The sequence below is a fragment of the Coregonus clupeaformis genome, unplaced genomic scaffold (assembly GCF_020615455.1).
Source record: "Coregonus clupeaformis isolate EN_2021a unplaced genomic scaffold, ASM2061545v1 scaf0114, whole genome shotgun sequence".
Classification (NCBI taxonomy): domain Eukaryota; kingdom Metazoa; phylum Chordata; class Actinopteri; order Salmoniformes; family Salmonidae; genus Coregonus; species Coregonus clupeaformis.
The window spans coordinates 298,668-312,500 of NW_025533569.1; the positions used below are offsets into that span (position 1 = coordinate 298,668).

At 43.1% G+C, this 13,833-nt stretch overlaps 1 protein-coding gene across 2 annotated transcripts in view; it reads right to left on the minus strand.

The window, feature by feature from the left end:
* Positions 1 to 1,721: 1,721 nt before the first annotated feature.
* Positions 1,722 to 13,833, minus strand: part of LOC121582925 (spondin-1) — a 139,466-nt gene continuing 127,354 nt past the window's right edge. For both annotated transcript variants that reach the window (XM_045213486.1, XM_045213485.1), the window contains exons 12-17: positions 13,240 to 13,410; positions 12,559 to 12,726; positions 12,248 to 12,412; positions 10,950 to 11,243; positions 9,942 to 10,115; positions 1,722 to 1,978 (exon numbers count right to left, since the gene is read on the minus strand). In XM_045213486.1, the coding sequence (XP_045069421.1) occupies positions 9,952 to 10,115; positions 10,950 to 11,243; positions 12,248 to 12,412; positions 12,559 to 12,726; positions 13,240 to 13,410 (962 nt within the window). In that variant the 3' untranslated portion in view covers positions 1,722 to 1,978; positions 9,942 to 9,951. The remainder of the gene's footprint in view (positions 1,979 to 9,941; positions 10,116 to 10,949; positions 11,244 to 12,247; positions 12,413 to 12,558; positions 12,727 to 13,239; positions 13,411 to 13,833) is intronic.

The following is a 13,833-nucleotide window of genomic DNA, read 5'->3' on the forward strand; positions in this document are numbered from 1 at the left end:
TGTTTCCAGTTAGTGTTCATTAGTGTCCTATTTAGTTCTTGTTGTGTGTGTCAGGTGTTGTGTGTGATTGCGCTTCTGTTTGGTGTTCTGTTCTACGTGTTTCCCTCCGTTGTTTTGGAGAGGGTTTTTCGCACATGTTAGTGCGCCTTTTGTTTGACGCCTGTGTGCGCCTTTATTTTCGCCTCCGGGCTTGTTGAGCTCGTGTACTAAGTGAATATTTCACTAAAGTCTTTTGGACTTAGTTTCTGCGTCCTGCGCTTGATTCCTGCACCACACCCACCTACAGCACCCGTGACATTAGTCATTTAGCAGATGTTCTTATCCGGAGCAATTTACAGTAGTGAGTACATACATTTCATAAATGTTCCTCGTGGGAATCGAACCCTCAACCCTGTCATTGCAAGCGCCATGCTCTACCAACTGAGCCACACGGGACCAGTACAGCACTTTATAACATGGATATAACACAGTATAACATGGGTTATGTTGTCATGGAAAAAATGTGGCGCTAAAACTGAGTATCAGAATCCCAAAGCTCTCCCATTGTATGTATAATTCCATCAGTCTCCTCACTTCAAAACCTGACCGCTCTAACCAGCTGTTAAAGAGTCAAGACCTCAAAGTCCTGGTTAAATCAAAGTTAGATGGAAATAAAGAAGCAAAAACACATTGGCACATGATGGGAACTGTTTTGTTTTGGCTGAGAAAGTAGAGTATGCATCATATGCCTGTCCTTTCCTACATCAGTCAAGATGATGTGATTGTAGATTCCAAGTTGTACTGAGTCAGTGGTCATAATATGATTTGGAGACGTGTGGAGTCCATTCAATTAAATATACCACATTAAGAATAAGTATGAAAGAGTTATACTCCACATAAAATACATAAAAGAAAGGTAAAGTGTTCAATCATTACTTTTTAAACTATGTATTACATTTATATTTGAGAGAGAGAGAGAGAGAGAGAGAGAGAGAGAGAGAGAAACCATTACACTCTTATCTTAGGCTTCCAGTCTGAATAGTTCTGATTTTCTGTGGGTGTGAGTCGAGATCCCCTCAGACTAGCGTGTGTGATTCCTGACTGAGCAGACACCCTCCTAGGTTTTTGAGTTCTAAGTGTCGGGGTGTGGAGATAAGAGAGGTGAGCCAGCAGAGTGTGAGGGTATGTATAAGTAGAACCGTGGGGAGAGGCAGTAAGGCAGAGATCCTAGAGCCACATAACAACCACTCTTTATCTAAATACAGCAAAGCAGATGGATGAATGTTAGAGTGTAGGAGATAGGAGGGATGAGTGTGTGTCTGTACTCTTGCCATGACTGTACATGTGGGTTTCTAGTGTGTGAACGTGCGTGTGTGGGTGTGTGAACGTGCATGTGTGTATGTGTGTGTGCGCAGGAGGTGTCACACCACAGGGGGAAGAATCCAACACACCAACATATGGATACACCCTCAGGCTCACCGATACACTCTTCCTCAGGCTTGACCACCAACCTGTTGGGTTTTCTCTTGTCCAACAAGATATGGAATATTCTATATTTGTGGACTTCATGGACCTCCACTTTGTTGATATCGTGGCTAATAGAAAGAGTGAGAGACAAACAAATAGTGAGTGGAGAGGAAACAACTAAATTATTAGATTTCATTGAGGCTTGAGGGAGAGAAATGTATCGTTTGGATTTAGGTTACGCCAGACATTTACTATGTCTAACAATCATCTTTATTATTGAATACAATATTAAACACTCTTTTATTATTTCTGCACTCATTCATTCCTCTAGCTTTAATTAAACAATGACCAGAGACTACCAAGGCAACCGCCACATCGTTTGGAGTCCCTTGGCTTTGCTGTGGAACGGCAGTCAATTTCTGATTAGTGCGTGGTGAATTCCCGTGAAATGCATTTCCCAAGCATCAGCGAGATAACATGACAGGGAATTCCTTTTCTGCTATCGCCAGGATGGGCTTTTCCTTTTCTCTCTCTGCAATGGGGGAAGAAAGACAGTAAATAAAGAGGAAATTAATATAAAAATGTAAAGAAGACTTAACAAACTATCCATAGCAAATTATAAATTAAACTTAACCATGATATTGACTGACTGAGCCTCTGTATGACACCTGCCAGCAGAAACAATTGCATACTCAATTTAATATGCTGGGCGAGTGAACATGGAAAAACAAAACCATTTCCAGAGAAATGTCCAGAATTCCACTATTTTCTTTGAGCCTGATCATGCTTCTCTCTAGTCTAAAGGCAAATGCAAATGGTCATCCACCCTTTTCAAAGCAAAGATTAAACAGTGATGGAAAAAGTACCCAATTGTCATACTTGAGTAAAAGTAAAGATACCTTAATAGAAAATGACTCAAGTAAAAGTGAAAGTCACCCAGTAAAATACTACTTAAGTAAAAGTCTAAAAGTATTTGGTTTATATATAAGTATCAAAAGTAAATGTAATTGTTTAAGTTTAAAAAAGTAAAGCATTTGTGTTTAGTGAGTCCGCCAGATCAGAGGCAGTAGTAATGCAGAGGCAGTAGATGTTTTTTGATACGTGCGTGAATTGGACCATTGTCCTGTCCTGCTAAGCATTCGAAATGTATCGAGTACTTTTGGGTGTCAGGGAAAATGTATGGAGTAAAAAGTACATTATTTTAAAAGTAAAAGTAGTCAAAAATAGAAATATTAAAGTAAAGTACAGATACCCCAAAAAACTACTTAAGTAGTACTTTAAAGTATTTTTACCACTGGCATTAAATTATAGCATTGCAGCTCAGTATCTCAGTGCCAGTCTATAGACATGGTGCGTTTAACGAGACGATCGGCCTTGGTCTGCCACGCCACATATCACTCTCCATATGCACCAATACTAATATGAACAGCCGTAGTCAGTACTCCCCACCGTCACCTCCCCTCCCTACACGACTATATCACTGCCATGGAGCCTAGTTGAGGTCTATACATTTGTGGAAAAGAGCTTCTGGAGGTCTGGTCCGTATTGATTTTTACTCCCCTGCCTTATTAGTTTATGAATTCTTGTATTTCCTCTGACTCCTTGTCCAGACGGATGGAGAGCCTGGCCAGGGAAGGAAGGAAGGAAGGAGGGAGCTGCTGTATTTCCCAATGCAGTTTGAAAAATGAAAATCAAGTTTGTTTTGTTTTTGGGGGGTTTTCTTGCAGTCTGTCAGCAGTCTGTTAGCAGTCTGTCAGCAGTCTGTCAGCAGTCTGTCAGCAGTCTCTCAGCAGTCTGTCAGCAGTCTGTCAGCAGTCTCTCAGCAGTCTCTCAGCAGTCTGTCAGTGACTGGGCTGATTTGAGTGTCAGGCAGATCACAGGACAATTATCTCAGAGACATATCTCTCCTTTTAGCCACACTAGACTGAGATGTGTATGTGGTTAACCATTTCCATGCCCTGCCTCTGCAGCTCAAGCCATTCTGACGACTGCAGCTAGAAAGAGAATTCAGACACCCATTACATGAGAATGAAAGAAAATACACATTTGACAAATGAGAGTGTATATATGTGTGCTTATACTGTAAAAATAACTAATATTAGGTTTCCAGTAATTTGATATATTTGACCAGAGCTCATACAAGTACCCAATAAGAATAGCCATGTTTGGTCAGAAATTAGTATTCACATGAATATTCACTTAAAGCATGTAACATTTGCATAATGCAATTGGCCAAATTGGAATTCCATTGTTTATCTACTAGGTTCCGCTTTGTGTGGTAGGTAAATAAAACCGTATCACAATGTGTTATCTCAGCTCCTATAGCAACAGTTATTGCTTTCAGCTCTAGGGCTTTGACATTTTCTGACTGACTCCATATCAGGAATTGTATGAGCATATGTACGAGCTCCATATGTACGAGCAGCCACCTGCTGTGTTTTAAAACAAGTGTTGGGTTTATGTAGATTTGTTTTCGGAAAGATGCTGAAAACAGATGCAGGAACGAAATAATTTATTGTCTGAATCTCAATGAGCACAATAATTATTCAAATTACACCAAAGGACCCCGGGGAAGATATGTATTTCATATTAAACGCATCATAATGAATGTTTTAGATTACTCTGTGATGATATATCATCATAAGTAATCAATTACAATACATCATCATGATGTTAGGGTATATTTGCTATTTTGTGTATTCCAGTTCCATTTCCACATGAATGTTTCAGTCTCTTTACTGTTAATATAAATGTAAAACTATTCATGCCAATTTCACACTATACACAGTCATTTTACACCATAAGTCAATCAAAGTGATTTGCAATGCAAAGGAATAAAGAGGAATGTAAAGAGTCTCACCATACATTATGCAGTGCCATTGCAGCACAAAAGATGCTTTTCCACAGATAGACCTACTAGTGGCTTTATCAATGTTTATACCACAGAGCACTTAACATACTGAAGCAATACTTCTCATTGGACTCAAAGGTTTTCATCAGTCGACTTGAGATCTCACCAGCAGTAGCCTAAAGGCAGTCTGAGATAGAGAGGTAGACATCACATCTATTTTGATCCCACCTATCCTGCCTTGTTTTCAACAGGGAGAGAAGGTGGAGAGAAGCCAGCAAGCCAGCCCTCTGTTAGAGAAGAGACAGTTCATGTTGATGGATGCCTTGTAGGCACTCTGGAACACTCCCACAGAGTCGACCGCTGCAGTGCCCCCAGTCTGTGTGTAAAGCTGTAGCGCCGCCCTTATTTACTGTGGGCAACGTTTCAAATAGGACCGCAGTGGCAAGTCCTGGAGAGCTGCTTATGATCTGCTGTGAGTGGTTGCTGTGGCAACAGGATACGCAGAAAACGAGGCCTTATGAGGTCCGGGGGAGTGCTTTGAGACAAGTCGCTGTGTGCTGCATTCTCACTCACTCACTCACACGCATGCATTCACACACAAACGCACACACACATGCAAACATGCACTCACGCACACACGTGCACGCACGCGCACTCGCACATCAACAGCATCACTCATCTGAGTAAAGACGGCAACTCTCTTCTCCCATCTAGCCACTATTGCCATGGATATTTAATGTATATGTCAGCAGATATCACCTTGACAATTCATGTTGGAAGTCTCCTATAGCTGCAGAGTGTGAACCTAATGTGTGGTTGTTATAGCAATGGCATTCTATATTGCATTGTACATTTTGTTTGTGTTGCATTATTCACCTTTTCCCTCTGAATTCCATGACCCATAGGAAACCATTCTATCCCCCAGGCTGTCATTGGTCAATTCAGACTGATTCAAAACCATTTCTTCAAGATGGCCACCAATGCATGACATCTCTGTTCACTTATTTCCCCTCTCTTTACTTCTGCTTGGTTTAAGTGAAATGTCGCTTCAATGGGCAAAGCTGGCAACTAACTGTCCCTGATTGTGTCACTGTGTATATCATTAGGAGCCAAGCTCAGACTATGAGCAACCTGGGGTGCATTCAGCAAGGCACGACGTTGTGCAACCTTCAGATAGCATGTAGAAATATAGCATGTAGAACAAACATGCCTCTCTGACATGTAGAATAAAGAATAATCTCAGCTCTACTCATGACATTTCTATCTAAAACGTTTCCTAATGTTTGGATACTGAACGTGGCCCTCGTGTCAGTGTTTAGGGCCGAACCATGATGGACAAGGCACGTCTCACTGTATGAGACAGATGTAGGATTTCTATACATTTCTGATAGAGTGAAGTGGCCTAATGTGTGGACCTTTACACACACTCAGCATTAATCACAGTGTTGTCTTAAGGCTAAAAAAAATTAAACCCTCAACACCTCAAGCCTCAACACGAAATAGGTATCTTCTGCCACCGTCTGGTCAATGTGTGTATGTACTGCACCGGGAAGCACCCTTTTGCAGACCAGTGATACTTTGCTGCTTCTGCAGCTCCCATGTCTAGACACTCAGATATCTCTGGTTAGGGGTTGAGAAAAAGGGGTCATGATAATCAGGTATTCTGTTACAGTACTATGTATGACCAAAGTGTATTGAAATAGCACATGATGGGCACCTACTGATCCTGCGACTAGCTCTTAGGAAACTTTGCAGTATTTTGTTTTCTTATGTATTATTTTTACATAATTAGCTCAGAAAGTGTTTTGCATCATTACATACAGCCGGGAAAAACTATTGGATATCAGAGCGGCGGTAACTCACCAGCATTACGACCAGGAATACGACTTTCCCGAAGCAGATCCTTTGTTTGCTCTCCCCAGGGCAACTGAACTGATTCCAGCGGCTGACCCAAAACATCGCCGGCGGAGGAGATGCACTCAGAGCGGCCTGCTGGTTCGACTTAGGAGGCGCGCACACCACCCACCGCTTCCAAGTATTCTACTCGCTAATGTTCAGTCTTTGGTTAACAAGGTCAACGAAATACGGGCAAGGATTTCTTTCCAGAGAGACATGAAGGCCTGTAACATACTCTGTTTCAAGGAAACATGGCTCTCTTGGGATATTCTGTCAGAATCGGTCCAGCCAGATGGGTTTTCAGTTCATCACGCAGACAGGAATAAATATCTCTCCGGGAAGCAGAAGGGCAGAGGTGTGTGTTTCATGATTAACGACTCATGGTGTAATTGTAGTAACATAGAGGAACTCGAGTCCTTCTGTTCACCCGACCTAGAATATTTCACAATCAAATGCCGACCGTATTATCTCCCAAGATTTTATTTGGTTATAGTCACGGCCGTGTATATCCCCCCTCAAGCCGATACCACGACAGCCCTCAAAGAACTTCACTGGACCTTATGCAAACTGGAAACCACATATCCTGAGGCTGCATTTATTGTAGCCGGGGATTTTAGCAAAGCAAATTTGAGGACTAGGCTGCCGAAGTTCTATCAACATGTCGACTGTTGTACTCGCGCTGCTAAAATCCTCGACCATTGCTATTTGAACTTCCGGGATGGTTATAAGGCCCTCCCCCGCCCTCCTTTCGGCAAATCTGACCACGGCTCCATTTTGCTTCTCCCTTCCTATAGGCAGAAACTCAAACAGGTAGTACCCGTGCTAAGGACTATTCAACGCTGGTCTGACCAGTTGGAATCCACGCTTCAAGATTGTTTTGATCACGCGGACTGGGATATGTTCCGGGTAGCTTCCGAAAATAATTTAGACGTATACACTGTGTATACGTGATGTTGTGCCCACTGTGACTATTAAAACCTACCCTAACCAGAAACCGTGGATAGATGGCAGCATTCGCGCAAATCTGAAAGTGCAAACCACCGCATTCAATCATGGCAAGGTGACTGGGAATATGGCAGAATACAAACAGTGTAGCTACTCACTCCGCAAGGCAATTAAACTGGCAAAACATCAGTATAGAGACAAAGTGGAGTCGCAATTCAACGGCTCAGACACGAGACGTATGTGGCAGGGTCTACAGACAATCACTGACTACAAAAGGAAAACCAGCCACGTCGCCGACACCGACTTCTCGCTTCCAGACAAACTAAACACCTTCTTCGCCCGCTTTGAGGATAACACAGTGCCACTGACGAGGCCCACTACCAAGGACTGTGGCGTCTCCTTCTCCATGGCTGACGTGATTAAGACATTTAAGCATGTTAACCCTCGCAAGGCTGCCGGCCCAGATGGCATCCCTAGCCGCATCCTCAGAGCATGCGCAGACCAGCTGTCTGGTGTGTTTATGGACATATTAAATCTCTCCCTTTCCCAGTCTGCTGTTCCCACATGCTTCAAGATGGCCACCATTGTTCCTGTACCCAAGAAAGCAAAGGTAACTGAACTAAATGACTATCGCCCTGTAGCACTCACCTCTGTCATCATGAAGTTCTTTGAGAGACTAGTCAAGGATCATATCACCTCTACCTTACCTTTCACCCTAGACCCACTTCAATTCACCCCCCTATCCACATCGACGGGACCGCAGTGAAGGTAGAAAGCTTCCTTGGCGTGCACATCACCGACAAACTGAAATGGTCCACCCACGCAGACAGTGTGGTGAAGAAGGCGCAACAGAGCCTCTTCAACCTCAGGAGGCTGAAGAAATTCGGCCTAGCACTTAAAACCCTCACAAACCTTTAAGATGCACAATTGAGAGCATCCTGTCGGGCTGTATCACCGCCTGGAACGGCAACTGCACCGCCCACAACCGCAGGGCTCTCCAGAGTCTGCCGAACTCATTACCGGGGGAAAACTACCTGCCCTCCAAGACACATACAACACCCGATGTCACAGGAAGGCCAAAACGATCCTCAAGGACATCAACCACCCAAGCCAATGCCTGTTCACCCCGCTATCATCCAGAAGGCGAGGTCAGTACAGGTGCATCAAAGCTGGGACCGAGAGAATGAAAAACAGCTTCTACCTCAAGGCCATCAGACTGTTAAATAGCCACCACTAGCACATTAGAGGCTGCTGCTGCCTATTGAAATCACTGGCCACTTTAAGAAATGGAACACTAGTCACTTTAATAATGTTTACATATCTTGCACTACTCATCTCATATGTATATACTGCATTTTATTCTATAATATTCTACTGTATCTTAGTCCATGCCGCTCTGTCATTGCTTGTCCATATATGTATATGTTCTTAAATCCCATTCCTTACTAGTTTTGTGTGTATTTGGTATATGTTGTGAAATTGTTAGATATTACTTGTTAGATATTACTGCACTGTCAGAGCTAGAAGCACAAGCATTTTCCTACACCCGCTATAACATCTGCTAAACACGTGTATGTGACAAATAAAATGTCATTTCATTTCATTTGAAATGTAAAGGAACTCACTTCTTATCAGCTTATAGTCTCCATCTAGTGGCCAAGAGTATGAAGTGCATTGGTTTATGTATTACATGTAAACCCTAGCTTGAATATGTACCTCAATGTAATATAATACATTTACCTCAATATAAATGGTACATCTGGTATTCAAAGAAAAATAAACATCCGTATGACAATTTCTAACATTTACTTTTATTGTAAAGGTGATATATTCCAAAATATTAATATTTTAGAGGAACAGAGAACAAAGAGACGTAAAGAGACATGTAAAAAACATCTACACAAGGCTTTGGTAAGACTCTTGGGTAATATTCTTGTAAAAAAATCCACATCAAAAAAATAAGAATATTATCTTATAATAACAATGCACAAAATCATAGAGATTTCCGTTGCGATGTGTCTACATGAACAGTAGTACAGCTGAGTAAAAAGTCATACAGGAGATTTCTTGATCCTAGAAACATCAATTTTTTTTGAAGGCTTATAAAATGCTGGAATGGCTGGGTAACTGTGCTTTAAGTTCTGGAATAATATACACTACCAAAGAGGATACTACAAGATATAGTCTAACAGTACTATCTCTTATCAATTGGTGTTTTCATAATTATCATTATTCAAGAACATTATACCACAACAAGTTTACAGTAATCTTGCAAAATAATCCTAAACGTAACAGAGCTAGTTTATTTTACATACAGAGGAAAATCAGTCAGGTTCATCATAGGCTAGGCATTATTTGGGGTAGCCTGTCTGTTTGTTTTAGGCTCGAGAAGAGACCAAGGGAATTCCTTCCTTCTTCTTGTAAGATAACCCATGACCTTTGACCTTGAAGGATGGGTCATTTCAGAATTTGCTAAACTCTTTCCAAACTCTGACTAGAGGTGTATACAGAACCAGTGAACCTTCCCCAATCTAGAATCTTCAGACACAGCCCTGGATTAAACCAAGAGAGATTAAGGTCCGTGCCAGCCCTAAACAGAGTGCATTGGATCATTGAGTGACACTATGCCACCTCACGCTCCGTCCCATAACCAAGTTGCCCATAGGCACAGATCTAGGATCAGTTTACAATCCCCAAACCTAACCTGATCTGTCAGAGGGGAAAACAACTGAGCTTAGACCAGTGTTTATGGGCAACCTCCACCCACTCCGTACCCATCCCATCCCATCCCCGTCCCACCCACCTTGGTCCATCTAGCAGGGGTGCACGTTACACGCTCGGATCTCCTTCCTGTCCTTGCAGCTGGGGAGCTGAGCGCTCTTAAACCTCCTCTTGGCTGTCATTAGCCGCTCCTGGATCCCCCCGCCACACAGCTTGGTACAGTCTGTCCAGCTAGACCACGGCCTCATTTTACAGCCTGACCAGAGAGTGAGAGTCAGAGTGAGAGTGAGAGTGAGAGTGAGAGTGAGAGTAAGAGAGAGAGAGACAGAGAGAGAGAGAGAGAGACAGAGAGAGAGAGAGAGAGAGAGAGAGAGAGAGAGAGAGAGAGAGAGAGAAATCATGGAGAAAGACATTTAATGGTTTTTCATGGAAAATTGTTCCTTGTTAAAGAATAGCAATGATCATATTGAAGATACTGACTATCAAAACTGACTGTGATTTAGTTTTCTATGAGCACGTTTACATGCACACTAATAATTCAATATTAAACTAATTATGGCAGTAGGCAGATCATCTGGGCAAGGTCAAAAGAAGTAAGCATACGCCGATTAAAACACCTGGTTTTCAGAGCAACTTTTGTGTTAATTCTTAGGACATGTAAACACCTTAATCGGCGTACCAGCGGTGTATTTAATCTGTGCATGTGATAGCACCAGCCCAGCGAGCCACCCTCTTTAGCGCAAGTTAAGTGTGTATGTCCGAACTCAGAATCAAATATGCATCCCAAAAATAACTTTTATTTTGATTGCCGATTTTCTGCATTTATCAGAGTGCCATCAGGTTGCCTGATTTCAGATGTGTCCATGTAAACAGGATTAATAGGGAAATCGTTCTTCATGCAAAGCATGTAAACGTTTTAATCAAACTATTATATTATATCTAACTATCCACAATAATCACATTATTGTGTGCATGTAACCGCACTCTATGATTTAGCTTGATGATGATTACATCGTTGATGATTATGAAAATGGTAATGACTATAACACTGCTGCTGACGGTTATGGTGGTGATAATGAGTCCCACCAACCTGGGTGTTCAGCGGTCGACGTGGTCTCCTCCCCCTGTCGACCCCCCTGTTTGCTCCTCCTCTTCTCCCTCGCCTCTTTGCGTCGTTTCTTCTCGTCGCTGTTGACCTGGCCCTGGCCACCGCCGCGGTTACACTTCCTGATCTTACACTTCTTCCTCTGTACTGTCTCGGGACACGAGTCCCCTCCGAACTGGGGCTCCAGCTTCACCATGCGCGTCCTGATCATGTGACCTTTACCACAGGATTTGTTACAATCAGACCACTCCGTCCACTCTGACACCATACAGTCTGTCGCTGTACAGAGATAGAGAGAGAGAGAGACAGAGAGAGAGAGAGACAGAGAGAGAGAGAGAGAGAGAGAGAGAAGAGACAGAGAGAGAGAAGAGACAGAGAGAGAGAGAGAAGAGAGGGGGGATGAGAGATAATGAAAGAGGAGGACAGGGTGGAGTAAGAAAGGTGAAGAGTTAATATGGGAAGAAAGCTTGTAAATACACCTTATGACTTCGCATTAGAGTTCCTTGTTCTACACATAACACAATATGAATCCCCTGGAAACAAATTATCTGACTTATGTCCACAACAAGAACATTCTTACGAACTGCAAGGATGATTAGGGCTGGCCAGAATAATACTGCCAGCTTTATCCCCTCGCTAAGACTGAGGGAAGACCAGTTAACAAGCTTTTTCACCCCAATACAGTGACAAGTCTGACAAAGTTAAAGCTGGTTATTTCTGCTTTTTAATCCCGTTCTTCACAATACATCCCTGAAATTAGCTCCCTCATTTTCTAGGGAACAGGAGAAAGGAGAGACTAAAGAGAGTATTTTCCTGTGGTAATGTGTCTGCCAGTCTCGTACCTGACTAGAATTTATAAATATCCTATTAAGTCAGGCTTAAATGTGAGAGCACATGTGCACTTCTGGGTTCCAATGGAGGAGCAGCTTGAGGAAGCTGTTCCCTCTCATATAAACCAGCTAATAACCCACCAGGGTATTCCCATGATAACACTATCTGGGAGAGTTTGGGCTGGAGATGAGACTATGGGCACTCCTAACACAGATGTCAAACAGATGTGTATACACTAACAAGCCAAGTGTGTTTTAAATGTGTTTGTGACGTATGTATGCATGTGGGTATGATAGGGAGTGTATTATAAGCAGACGGATGCTAGGTTGCACAATAAAGATACTAATCAGTATTATCATGAATTATACATGTGCAGTACTGTTTCAGTTGGTGTGTCCACACATGAATAAAGTAGGTTCGCTCCAATGTGTGTGTGTGTGAATGTTACTTACGGCACTCTGGCAGCATGCACTTCTCCACCTGCTCCAGGTCCTCTGTACACTCTCCCAGCTCCACAGGAGACTTGAGCACGCGCTGCCTCGTCCTCATGCCCTTCCCACACGTCACACTGCAGTCACTCCAGTCAGACCACGGAGACAGCATACAGGGGATGGTGTCTGTGCACACAGGACACACACAGAATCAGTGTCTATATTATTTCATCTGGTTGGCATTTGTTGTGGTGTGTGAGTGTGAGTGTGTGTGTGTATGTGTACGTGTGTATAAGTGTGCATGTGCTTATCTGTGTGTGTGTGTTACTCACGACACTCTGGCATCATGCACTTCTCCACCTCCAGCACCTCAGCCCCACAGATGGAGCCATCCGGGGGAGGCATCTTCACCATGCGTTCCCTCCTCTTCATGCCCAGCCCACAGGTGGCACTGCAGGAGTCCCACTCACCCCACTCTGTCACCAGACAACTGTTGGGGGCTGAAGAGAGGGAGACGGGGGGTAAAACAGTTAAAAGGGGAAAAGGTAGAGATGGGGAAAGGAAGAGGAGGAGTGAATGAGAAGGGGGGGAGAGGAGAGAGGAGAGGGAAGAATGGGAGAGAGGAAGAGAGGGGGAGAGGGTGTGTTCAATGGGAGAGGCAGAGCTTAATCCACATATGCATTACTTTGTCCTGTAATCATGTTTCAATCCTGCATAATTATACATTATTCTAATAGTTTGAGCAGTGCATTTGAATAATTTAGCAGATGCTCTTCCACTGAGAATTGATGCACACAATGGGCCTCATTTATCAACAGCATAGAAATACACAGATTAATCAAACATTTCCTATACCTCGGAAATTGTTTGTTTACCTGATTAAAAACAAAAACTTTGATAAATGCAGCAATGTGTGTGATAAATGACTCATACAAACAAACAACAAATGAGGCCCAGTTAGTTTTGTTCAGTTTTTTTGTGAACCATTGATTTCAGGGGTGAAAGCTACTCACTGCACTCCTCGTTCACAATACACTTCTCATTCTCCTCAGTAGGTAAGGTACACACAGAGCCATCATCAGGGAACTGCTTGACATAGCGTTCCCGGGAGCGCATGCCCATCCCACATGACATGCTGCACGGAGACCAGGTGATCCACTCTGACATCATGCAGGTGGACCCTTCTGAGAGGTCGGGGGCAAAGGGCAAAAGGTCACGGTCAGTTATGGCATTTGAGTTGCATTCAGGATTTTAATGTCCTTGCAGTGTTAGTAGCTACATCACACTTTATATAATCAACCAGTGTATGATGTATCTACACTATAGGGCCTCCTGTTAGTCTCATTTATCATAGTAAGACAATACAAGACTATGAGCATCTATGTCAGCTCATGGCCATTACAAGAGCTTGTACCAGTACACCTGTACCCAAAGTCTTACCCAAGAGCTTTACAAATGCATAAGCTGTGAATGCATTTATGTAACAGACATGTTTCTCCTCAATTATAACCACCCCCTGCTGTTGCTGCATTATGTTCAGGAGGGAGGGAGGGAGGGAGGGAGGGAGGGAGGGAGGGAGGGAGGGAGGGAGGGAGGGAGGGAGGGAG